Source organism: Arachis duranensis, chromosome 4 (genome assembly GCF_000817695.3).
Source record: "Arachis duranensis cultivar V14167 chromosome 4, aradu.V14167.gnm2.J7QH, whole genome shotgun sequence".
Taxonomy (NCBI): domain Eukaryota; kingdom Viridiplantae; phylum Streptophyta; class Magnoliopsida; order Fabales; family Fabaceae; genus Arachis; species Arachis duranensis.
Window position 1 is genome coordinate 79,178,517 of NC_029775.3, and position 12,906 is coordinate 79,191,422.

The 12,906-nt window shown below is 43.5% G+C and overlaps 1 protein-coding gene across 1 annotated transcript; it reads right to left on the reverse strand.

Moving 5' to 3' along the window:
* Positions 1–8,608: 8,608 nt before the first annotated feature.
* On the reverse strand, positions 8,609–11,071 carry LOC127746657 (uncharacterized). The gene is made up of 2 exons (XM_052260576.1): positions 9,672–11,071; positions 8,609–9,185 (listed from the first exon to the last, which is right to left on the reverse strand). The coding sequence occupies exons 1-2, from the start codon at positions 11,069–11,071 to the stop codon at positions 8,609–8,611; spliced, it is 1,977 nt and encodes a 658-aa protein (XP_052116536.1).
* Positions 11,072–12,906: the final 1,835 nt, after the last annotated feature.

Below are 12,906 nucleotides of genomic sequence, written 5' to 3' on the forward strand. Positions count from 1 at the left end.
GGGCGTTAGTGACAGGCGCAAAAGAATCACTGGATTCTATTCCGACATGATCGAGAACCGACAGCTGGATAGCCGTGCCGTGACAGGGTGCGTTGAACATTTCCACTGAGAGGATGGGAGGTAGCCACTGACAACGGTGAAACCCTTGCATACAGCTTGCCATGGAAAGGAGTAAGAAGGATTGGATGAGGACAGTAGGAAAGCAGAGAGACGGAAGGGACCAAGCATCTTCATACGCTTATCTGAAATTCCTACCAATGAATTACATAAGTATCTCTATCTTTATCTTTATGTTTTATTCATCATTCATAACCATTTGAGTTTGCCTGACTAAGATTTACAAGGTGACCATAGCTTGCTTCATACCAACAATCTCTGTGGGATCGACCCTTACTTGCGTAAGGTTTATTAATTAGACGACCCAGTACACTTGCTGGTTAGTTGTGCAAAGTTGTAGTGATCATAATTTCGTGCACCACTTAGGCAGGATGAGACTATGTTGCTAATAGTTTCTACCATGATAGCCGTCTTGGCTTTTATCTCCTTAAACTTCTTTTCATCCTCCTCGTGTTGCCTTAAGATACGAGATTCAAGATCTCTTAGTTCTAGCATGAGGACTTCATCGAGAGGTGGTGGTGGAAGAGAGGGTTCATGATGAGTCCATATTTTTTGATATATTTTAGCTTGATTTGAGTGGATTTCATCACATAAACCTACACTTAAGCACCATAATAGCATACTTTTGTGTTTGATCCCTAAATTGAACCTAAATGTGAAAACATGCGATTTTGTGTTTGAATTGAGCAATTTAATTCCACTTTTGTTCCATTTGATGTCATGACATGTTTGTTGAGTGATTTCAGGCCTTGGAGGCAAGAATAGATGGCCAAAAGTGGAAGAAAGCATGTACAAGGGAGAACACATGAAGAAAACAAGGAAAAGCACACACAGCGATGTGTGCGGATGCACACATCTGTGCGTCCACACAGGTACCAGTGCGTGCACTGATAAACAAAAATTAGCATGTCGATTTCGAATTCAATGATGAATATGATCGTGAGTATAGTCTAATCGACACTTAAACTTCGCATCAAACAATCCTACAATCTATAACTGAGAGTATTAGTCTCCCGAGTCGTCCTCCCTTGGAATTGCTAGAGTGTGCATCTTATTGATTAGAAGGCCTTGTTATGATTCTTTGAAGGTTTTAGCAAAATAGAAAACAAACAATCAATCCTTAGAAGACTTGGCTTAGGGTTGGCATTAGAAATTCTATCCTTATAGTTCTTTCAATGATGACAACAATTAGGCCTTGCTTCATTTAGTTAACCCCTAGGCATAGAGGAAAGTCAAATGAGAGTAATCAACTTGAGTCACAAGTCCTAGCTTTACCTTATGGAAATCTAGCTTTAGTGTACTCCAAGTCAATTAGCAATCCCTAATTCTAAATCAACAATTGACACAACTATTCAACTTCTTCTAATGGCCCAAACCCTATGCCAAGTAAGAAACTTTTACTCCATAACTAGTGTTGGCATTTCATCAAACATTTGGTGAGCAAGAGTGAAAGCCATGGTAAATTTGAGAAGAAAGTAGAATTAAAAGTATTTCAACACAAGGAACTAACAACAATTAACATAGAACAACAATGGAAATGAGATCCTAAAGGAATTGATTAAATCCAAACTATAAAAGTGAATCCAAGATCTATGAGAATTGAGCAATTACAAACACTAATTGAGATTGGAGAAGAAGATCTATGACGTGAACAAAATGAATTGAGAATTGCAATGGATCTCACCAAAGAGTGAATGAGAATTCAGAAATCGGATGAAGATGAACCCTAGTGAGAGCTTTGAATCTCTCTCCTTCTCCACAAGTGTAACTAACTATCCTCCCCCCAAAATATCTAAAAATCTAGAAAATGAGCTAAAAGTGCTTAACCCTTGTTCCCTTGGTCTTCTTAAGCTTTTCCCGCCAGGGCACTTCCCAAAAATGGGATTCCCAACTGCCTCCACACCCAAGTCACGTGGCTCTTTAAAAAATCCTATTCGAACATCGGCGCGCACGCGCCATGTACGCGTGCGCGCCCACGGGGCATCTGGTAATGTGCGCGGAGGCGTAATGTACGCGTGCGCGCCACCGGAGACCATGGCCTAGCCGCTACGCAAGCTGGCTTGTGGCTTGGCTCTTGGCTTCGACTTCTAGCTGCTCAATCTGCGCGGACGCGTCAAGTGCGCGCACTCGCCCATGTTGAGATTTCCAAAGTTCAATTCTCATGCTCCCTTCCTTTGCACCCGTCCTCCTTCTCTCTTCCGGTCCGTCCCTGCCCTATATTCTGAAACCACTTAACACACAGGTCACGACATCGAATGGCATCAAGAGAAGATTAGAAATGTGTCTAATTTAGTGCAAAATAAGCATGTTTTCATCCATGAGGCAAAATTAGGAAAGGAACACAAAATCTTGTATTTTCATCTCGAAAGTGTGCGGAATTATTGATAAAACCCCTAAAATCAGCACAAGATAAACCCTCAAAGTAGGGTATATCAACCTCCCCACACTTAGATTCTAGCATGTCCTCATGCGTGGAGAAATGCAAAAGAAACACTAAAGACCGAGGGATCATAAAGGTATAAGACTCATGAAATGCAACCTACTTATATGAATGCAACTATGACTAGCGCTATTATCTACTTGGTTAGGAACAAATCGACCTTCCTAAGATATATGCAAGCATATAGGGTCCGATGGTGGTCAACATATAGGACTTACCAATTTTAAGTATCAAATGCAATATATGCAACTTTGCATGAGGAATGCTCGTGAGAGCCAGGAATCAAGGAATTGAGCATCGAACCCTCACCGGAAGTGTTTGCACTCTAGTCGCTCAAGTGTTTAGGGTTGATTCTCTCAATCCTCCCCTAATCGTGATTTCCAAGATTTGTCTTTCATCTAACAATCAACAATTATTCAATGCATGCATACAATTATCATGAGGTCTTTTCTTTAGGTCGTAACGGGGCTAGGGTTAAGGTAGGATGCATATTTGGTCAAGTGAGCTTGAAATTTGAATCCTTGATAAGCATAGACTTCCCTCCTAACCTATGACATCCTATACAATTAAATTCTTCCCATTTTTCACCTTTTCACATACTCATGCATTTTCGTTCTCATTTCTCAACACCTATGCATTGATTTCATTGGACTACATTTTGCTTTGGGGCATTTTGTCCCCTTTTTATTTCTTTCTTTTTCTCTATTTTATTTTATTTTATTTTTTTCATATTATTTTTTTCTTTTTCTTTTCTCTTCTCTTCTCTTTTTTCTCTTTTGTTTTTTTCATTTTTTTCCTTTCTATATACAGGAGCATCAATGCATAAGGTCTATACATTTGATCAATACATGAGTATGTACCCAATTCCCAATATTTTTAATAACAATACAAAACTACCCTTTTATTCATCCAATGTCCCAAGATTCCCACACTTGAATGATACTCACACACACTAGCCTAAGCTAATCAAAGATCCAAATAAGGACTTTATTGTTTTCCGCTTAAGGCTTGTAATGTGCTAAATTAAAGAACCAAGTGGGTTAATCGTAGGCTCAAAGTTGGCTAACAAAGGAAGATAAAAGGTAAGGCTATTTGGGTAAGTAAGCTCAATAAAATGATGGCCTCAATCATATAAATGCATGAATACACAAAATAATGGATATAGAGAATCAAACAAATCAAGGATCACATTCATAGAGAGAGAACAAATTGCACACAAGAAGGATAGTAGGTGACTATAAGATGTAGCCACAAAACAAGGCTCAAAGCTCACTAGCTTGTGTTATTAACTCAAAATCCATGTTCCAAAATATAATTCTTCATGCAAATTTGGCATCAAAATTGTTTAAAAATTGGCAATGCCACGGTTGCCCCAAAGTATTGGTTTCCTAAGAAAGAGTTTCATTGTTCCAACCAAGTAAACTTATCATGCAAATGGTGTCAATTAAGACCTAATCATGCAACCTATCCTATTTACAAAGGAGTTCAAAGAACAAGAATTTATTCGGGTGTTACCTACGGAGATCGGTCGGCCGACCTCCCCACACTTAAAACTTAGCACGGTCCTCCGTGCTACAGGTTAGGCGCAATAGGTGGTCGAGTCCCGAGTGTCCCTCATCTCCAATGTCATCGCTATCCCCGCTTGAAGTTGCGGTGGATGTGGAGATATCGGGTTCCTCCATAGGTGGGGTGACTACACTTAGAAGTTTCTTCACGTGAGCGTATCGGCGTTGGTTACGCCTCTCATAACGGTCCAATTTCTTGTGAAGGTCTTCAAGGCGTTGGGTGGCGGATTTTTGTGGTGTGGAAGATGTGGTAGTGTTGCGAGTTGGTGTGGGTAGTTCAATATCCTTGGTGAATTTCGGAGGCTTGAGGCATCTCTTGGTCGGAATAACGTCGCCCTCGACCGGAATTGAGGTTCTCATATCCTTAGCCTCTCGGTGGATGCTGGCCAACGCAACTAATTCGGTCACCATGGCAGGGAAAGGTAGATTTCCCTTGGCATGAATGCGCCCCATGGATTGGCGGATGGCATGCGAAATGTCAACCGGTTTCTCGGTTAAGATGCACCATATCAATAATGCAAGCTCGTCGGTAATGGATGACCCATGGGTGCTCGGGAGCACGTAGTGAGCTAAAATTTGGGCCCATGCCGTGGCTTCTTGAGTGAAGTAGCGGGCATCCAAACCCTTTGGTCGTTGCTTTATGGACCCCCGAATCCAACATGCGTCGGGTAAAGCAATTACGCGGAGGATAGCGCTCCAATCGAACGCACGGTCATCACATGCAGTCAAGACTTCTTGGTAGGCATCATAGTCATCTGTCAACGGCTCAATCCCAAGGACTTCTCGGATGGTGTCCACTGTGACTGACACTTGCTTCCGGCGCACAAATATTGATGTGAGAAGGGGTGAGTGGTAGTTGGAATAGAATTCCACCACTCATGAGAGATTGGCCTCCTTTGGTTGCCTCCAGAGGAACCTCCATTGCCTCCGGTCAATGTGTGGCATCACTATCGGAGTGAGGTGAGCCGGTAGGACTAGAAGAGGCTCCGGGTGATAATTCCGTTCAATCATTCTTGAGTAAATAAGTTCGCAGTAGCGGTTAGGGAACTTATTTGAATCCTTTGGAGGGTTGTCCTTCTCTAGAACATCAACGGGGCCCTTAGCCTTCTTCAGGAGTGGCTTGGCCGTAGTTCTTGGTGCGCTCTATTGGAAGCTGGCTTCTTCGGGGCTTTCCCTTTGTTCCTTTTGATTACCATCCTGTGATAGCAAAGAAAGGGAATAACATTAAACTCAAAGAAGCGTAATTGAATGTGATTATGCAAATGAAGAGTAGTGCCATAAGAATAAGGGTATCATTGTTATATGACAGCTGCAACATGTAACTAAGATAACATGTGATGAGTAGGGCGAATCATTTGCATGTGGTGCAAGGGTGGTTTAAGCATGCAAGTAAGAAGCATGAGAGGCATACACCCTCAAATACCAAAGTGGGAGTCAAATTATGAAAAGGTGAGTGGATGAATTGGAGAATGTGGGGATGCACCCAAAAGTGGTTAGTTAAGAGGCAATTAGTCAAAATGAGCTCAAAACTCAAGTATGCCTTTCATCAAACACTTGGCGTGCATCCTTTTTGTAGTATGCAATTAGATGCAAGTGAAAGCAATGTACAATCCACAATCCATTATTAATGACTACAGTGCACAGTGGGTGTAAGAAAATCAAGCAACACATCTCATCTATCAATGCAATAGAATGTAGGACCCAAATGGCTATGAAGAGTTAAATGGAAGAAAGAAAGAAACAAAAACACCCCAAAGAAGTAGCTAAAAAAAATTCAAGGTGAAAGAAAGAGACTACCTAAAACAAGTTGAAAATGAAGATTAAGAATCAAAAATAGAGAAGTAGAGAAAGAGGGGGTGCAGTAAAGTACCTTGAGAGAGATGGAAATGGGAATGGGAGAAGAGGTTGGAAAGTGGAATGATGGAGGGTGGAGGGATAATGTAGGGGCCACCGGAGGTAGGTGGTCGGAGGTGGTTGGAAGGAAGGGGAAAGTGTAAGAGGGAGAGGGGTAGTGGAGGGGGTGAGAAGAAGAAAAGTGGAAAAAGAATGAAGGGGGCAAGTGTGTTCTTAAGAAATTTGGCGTCAAGCACCCACGCGTGCGCGCATGGTGCGCGCTCGCGCAAAGAAGCGTGGTGGATCAGGGGCGCGCGCGCGCACGTTGCGTGTACGCGCCCATGCGCTTGTGCTGAAGCACAAGGGTGGCATAGAGTTGGCACAACTCTCTGGACTAAGTACCAGAAGTTGGCTGTAGGGCTATTGGCGCGCGCGTGCACAGTGCGCGTGCGCGGCAATGTGGTCATGCCCCAGGCATGAGATGGGCCTGGGGTGGGCCTAACCCTCTGTGAAGTGGCCTAGAGAAGGGTGCAGGATGAGGGACGCGTGCGCGGCCTGGGCATGTTGCTAGCATATGGACCCGTGCGCGCCAAGTGCGCGCACGCGGCAGAGGTGGTGGGCTTATGGCTCAGTGAAGGCTTGAGAGTGGCCTAACTCTCGGGAATATGTACTAGGAGTGCATACGGGTAATCGGCGTGCGCGCGCACGGTATGCTAGTGCGTCGATCTGCAGATTTGTGGAAGCGCGCGTACGCGCCATGTGCGCGCACGCGTGGTTGGCCTGTGCCTCCAGCATGGGGCTGGCGTAGGGTGGGCTCAAGTCTCTGGAAAATATATGGAGGGTCGCTGTTGTCGATCCATGCGTCCGCGCACGGTGCACGTCCGCGTGGATGGTCGACAAATTCTTCAGGGACGCGCGCGCGCCAAGTGCCCGCACGCGCAGAAGGGTGCCTTTTCCAAAATTCTGCATGTTTTGCACTACTTATAACATTCCAATCCTCTAAGCAGCCACCTAAGCCCTATAGAAGGGTGTTTTAACTTGACACTACCAAATGAACTCAACAAATGAAACAAAATTAGCATTGAAATCTAACTACAACTACTCTATTACCTAGGTACCAATCATGAAATCAAGTGTTAAGCAAGTGTCAATCAAGAAATGATGCAATGGTTATGTACAAAGGAAGATCTTACCATGGTGGGGTGTCTCCCACCTAGCACTTTTGTTTACCGTCCTTAAGTTGGACTTCCACTAGCTCAAGGTTCTTGTTCAAGAGAGGCATCCCTCAAGAGGAATACTTCAAATTCCTTGGAGTTCCTTCTTTGCTCACCATGGTAAAATTTGAGATGGTGCCCATTTACCTTGAAAATCTTTGGACTTGAAGGGTGGCGCAAGTGGTAGACCCCAAAAGGTTCTACTCTTTCCACTTGGTATGGTCCATCCCACCTTGATCTAAGCTTTCCGGGTAGTAATCTCAATCTTGAGTTGTAAAGAAGGACTAGGTCACCGGGTCAGAATTCCCTTCTCCTAATGCTCTTGTCATGGATGGCTTTCATCTTTTCCTTGTAAAGTCTAGAATTGTCATAAGCTTCTAATCTTAATCATTCCAATTCCGCTAATTGAAGCTTTCTCTCTACTCTGGCTCCACCCAAGCTCATATTACATTCCTTTATTGCCCAATAAGCTTTGTGTTCGATTTCTACCGGTAAGTGGCATGCTTTACCATATACAAGCCTAAAGGGGCTCATGCCGATGGGTGTTTTGTAAGCCATTCGATATGCCCATAGTGCATCGGAGAGTTTAGCGCTCCAATCCTTCCGATTCGGCTTCACAATCCTTTCCAACACATGTTTGATTTCCCGGTTAGAAACCTCAGCTTGGCCGTTTGTCTGAGGGTGATAGGCCGTGACGACTTTGTGTATGATGCCATACTTTCTCATGAGGCCTTCCATTTTTTTATTGCAAAAGTGGGATCCTTGGTCACTTATGATTGCTCTTGGGGAGCCAAAGCGACAAATGATATTGTTCCTCACAAAAGAATAAACAACATGAGCATCATCTGTTCGGGTGGGGATTGCCTCCACCTATTTTGACACATAATCGACGGCTAACAAGATGTAGAGAAAGCCATTGGAATTTGGAAATGGTCCCATGAAGTCGATTCCCCATACATCAAAGATTTCACAAAAAAGCATATTTTGTTGGGGGATTTCGTCATTCTTAGAAGTATTTCCAAACCAAATGCATTGGGGGCAAGATTTGCAATAGAGAGAAGAATCTTTGAGAAGTGTTGGCCACCAAAATCCGCAATCAAGGACCTTTCTTGCCGTTCTTTGGGGGCCATAGTGGCCACCTCCTTCAGAAGCATGGCAAGCGTCCAAGATTGCTTGGAATTCGGTTTGAGGTATGCACCGTCGCACTATTTGGTCCGCTCCACACCTCCACAAATAAGGATCGTCCCAAACATAGTATTTGGATTCGCTTTTCAGCTTATCCTTTTAGTTTTTATCGAGATTAGGAGGGAAAGTGTGTGAAACCAAATAGTTTGCGATTGGGGCATACCAAGGAATCACTTCCGAGATTGCGTGCAAAGCATCTAAAGGAAAGGAGTCATTGATAGGAGTGGTGTCGCCTTTTGTGTGTTCGAGGCGACTTAGATGGTCTCCACTAAGTTTTGGGAACCACTCCTATCTTTGATCTCCAAGTCAAATTCTTGTAACAAAAGCACCCAACGAATTAATCTCGGTTTTGATTCCTTTTTGGTCAACAAATACTTTAGTGCCGCGTGATCCGAGTACACTACAACCTTGGAACCGAGAAGATATGCTCGGAACTTGTCCAAAGCAAACACAATGGCTAGGAGTTCCTTTTCGGTTGTAGTGTAGTTGGATTGGGCACCGTCTAGTGTTTTGGAAGCATAAGCTATGATGTAGGGAATCTTACCTTCGCGTTGTGCTAACGCAGCTCCTATTGCATAATTTGAGGCATCGCACATGATTTCAAATGGTTGAGTCCAATTCGGTCCTCGCACAATAGGGGCTTGTGTCAATGCTATTTTAAGTTTGTCATATGCTTCCATACATTCCTTGCTTAGCTCAAATTCAGTGTCCTTTTGTAGTAGTCGCGAGAGAGGTAAGCCTATCTTGCTAAAGTCTTTGATGAATCTCCGGTAGAATCCTGCATGTCCAAGAAAAGAACGGACATCCCTCTCGGAGGAGGGGTAAGGTAAACTAGATATGACATTTATTTTTGCCGGATCTACGGAGATGCCTTCTTTTGAGACTATGTGTCCCAAAATAATGCCTTGTTTGACCATGAAATGACATTTTTCAAAATTTAAGACAAGGTTTGTTTTGGTGCATCTCTCTAAGACTTTTTCAAGGTTACCTAAGCAATGATCAAATGAATCACCGTACACACTAAAGTCGTCCATGAAAACTTCCATACATTGCTCTAGAAAGTCCGCAAATAAGCTCATCATGCATCTTTGAAACGTTGCCGGTGCATTGCATAGGCCAAATGGCATACGCTTGTAAGCATACGTTCCAAAGGGGCAAGTGAATGTGGTTTTTTATTGGTCCTCTAGGGCAATATGAATTTGGAAATATCCGGAATAACCATCAAGAAAGCAATAATATGATTTACCGGCTAGTCGATCAAGCATTTGATCAATGAACGGTAGTGGGAAGTGATCTTTTCTTGTGGCCGCATTCAACCTTCGGTAGTCTATGCATACTCTCCAAGAATTTTGCACTCTTGTCGCTATAAGTTCATCGCTTTCATTTTTGATTGTGGTCACCCCGGATTTCTTTGGCACCACTTGGACCGGGCTTACCCACTCGCTATCCGAGATAGGATAGATGATGTCCGCTTCAAGTAGCTTAGTGACTTCTTTTTTCACAACCTCAAGAATAGTTGGATTAAGCCTCCTTTGAGGTTGTCGGACCGGTTTTGCTCCTTCTTCAAGAAATATGCGATGCTCGCATACTTGGGGGCTTATTCCCACTAGATCCGCCAAAGTCCACCCGATTGCCCTTTTGTTTTTCCTCAATACATTTAGCAATTTTTCTTCTTGTTGAGGAGTTAACTCTTTTGCGATTATCACGGGGAGCTCTTGGGCTTCATCAAGATATGAGTACCTTAAATGGGGTGGTAGTGGCTTCAAATCCATCTTCTTTTCATTCTTTGAAGTTTGAGTTTCCGGATGGTTTGTATGGTGTGTGATGTTTAATTCGCTTGGACCTTCATTTGCTTCTTCAATCATGTACTTCTCATCTAACTTTGCAAGGTGCACTTCGGCAACCATGTTATCAATTGGGTCACACTGGAATAGAGAGTGATTCTCCGGTGGATGCTTCATTGCTTCTTCTAGGCTAAAACTTACGACTCTCCTATCTATTTCAAATGAATAGGTTCCCGAGTAGGCATCTAGCTTAAATCTAGAAGTTCTCAAGAATGGTCTTCCAAGTAGGATAGATAATGCTCTCTCGGTTTCGCTTGATGGCATTTCAAGGACATAGAAGTCAATTGGAAACACCAACCCTTTGATATTCACCAATACGTCTTCCACAACACCCGTCACGGTTATTATGCTTTTATCCGCTAGGACAAATCTTGTCGTCGACCTTTTTAGTGGTGGCAACTTCAATACCCAGTAGACGGAGAGTGGCATGATGCTAACACATGCTCCGAGGTCACACATACAGTCTATAAATTGAACTCCATTGACGGTGCAAGTGACCATACAAGGGCCCAGGTCATCACACTTCTTAGGCAATGCTCCCATTAAAGCGGAAATAGAACTCCCCAATGGGATGGTTTCCAATTCAAGAATTCTATCCTTGTTCATGCATAGATCTTTAAGGAATTTTGCATATCTAGGAACTTGATGGATATCATCAAAGAGGGGGATGGTTACCTCAACTTTCTTGAACATCTCTACCAATTTGGGGTCGAGTTCTATGCGCTTCCTAGCTTTCTTTGCAAGTGTTGGAAATGGGAGTGGTTGAGCAATTTCTTCTTCCAAGGTTCTCTTGGCCTTGGAGGTCTCCTTTGTTGGTTGAGCTTCATCCTCAATTATGACTTGTGTTGTCTCTTCTTCCTCTACCTCTTCCATATCTATTCTCTCCTCCTTTTGGGCGATTGTGATAGGATTTGAGTCTTGTGTTCCCTTCTCCTTTAATTGTGTTCCGGATCTAAGGGTGATGGCATTGATGCCCCCCTTAGGATTTGGTTGAGGTTGAGAGGGAATGATGCTTTGGATTGGGGGTTGAGGAGTGGAATTTGATGGTGTATCCATTCGTGCAAGAAGGGCTTGTAGTGTAGAGGTGAGGCCGGTGAGGCCGGAAGCAAGTGTGTTTTGTAGTTCCTTTTGGCCTTAGATGATGGTCCGGAGTGTTTTGTCTTGGTTGGAGGGGGTGGTTGCATATGTGAGTTGAGGGGGTTGTGATTGGTTGGGTGCTGGTCTTTGATGTGGTGGTTGATATGTTTGGTAGTTTCTTTGTGGGTTTTGTTGGTTGTATGGTTGATTTTGTTGGTTGTATGGTGGCCGGTTTTGTGAGAAATTTTGTGAGTTGTTGTTCCATCTTTGACCTCCTCCGTTATTGTTGTTGTCCCTATGTCCTTGTTGGTGATTGTTTCTCCAATTTTGATTATGGTACCCACTCCCTTGATTGTAGCTTTCTCCTTGATAAGGGTGCCCTTGGTTTGAATTACCGCCTTGGTAGTACCCTTGATTTGGGCGGTCATAGAAATTATGGGTAGCTGCCAAGGTGTTATCTTCTTGAAGGCTTGGGCACTCATCCGTGTAGTAGGAATAGCAAGAACAAATGCCACACACTTTTTGAGGGACCAATTGTTGGTTGTGTTGTTGAGGGGGTGGGGATTATTGTTGGTATGATTGAGGTTGTTGTGGCTGTTGTTGGTTCAATTGGAGTTGCCTTAAGATGGATGTCATTTCGCTCAAGGATTGAGTTAAAGCGGTGGTCTCACTACTAGTTGATACCTCATTCACGGTTCTCAGACGGTTGACTCTTCGTCTCATGTGTTGATTGGATTTGGCTAAGTCAATGATAAGTTGCCATGCCTCCTTCGCTATTTTATATTTGGACAAAGAACCATTGCTAGAGGTGTCCAAGAGTGTTCTATCTTGTTCTCGCATCCCTTGACATATATATCCAAGCAATACTTGAGTGTCAAGCATGTGATTAGGGCATGCATCTAGTAGCTTACGAAACCATTCCCAATACTCGTATAGCGGTTCTGTTTCACCTTGCACAGTACAAGACTTTTCCTTCCTTAGCCTATCCATCTTCTCCGGAGGCAAGAATTTATCCAAGAATCCTCTTCTAAGTAAGTCCCAATCGGAGGTGACTTCACTAGATAGAGTGTAGAACCATTCTTTCGCCTTGTCCTCAAGAGAGAAAGGGAAAGCAAACAACCATATAGCAACTTCATCGGATCCTTCCCGTCTAGTGGTTGAGCATATACGATGAAAGTCCTTGAGATGTCGAATAGGGTCTTGTGCGGGAAGCCCGTGAAACTTAGGTAGGAGGTTGATCAAAGCAATCTTCAATTCAAAGTTTGCATTCAAGTTGGGGTGAGTTACATGAAGGGGTTGAAGGACATAATCCGGTGCACCCGCTTCTTTGATGGTAACTCTCCTCGGAGCATCCATGGTGTTAGTACCTAAAATGAAAGAAGAATTGTTAGTGATATTGATGGAAGTATGACTAATGCCTTCTTTGAGTGACGGTTCAATGTTCACTTTTAGTAAGGTGGTTGAGGTGGTAAAGACCTCTTCACCCTTCCCAAACTTTAGCCGCCTCCGAGCTTGTATAATATGAAACAAAGTTCGTTCTATTTCCGGATCAAAGGGGACTAAGCTCGGATTCGGTTGTGAACGCGTCATGCAATGAAGGGGAGGTGGAATTCATGGTAACGATGAGGGGT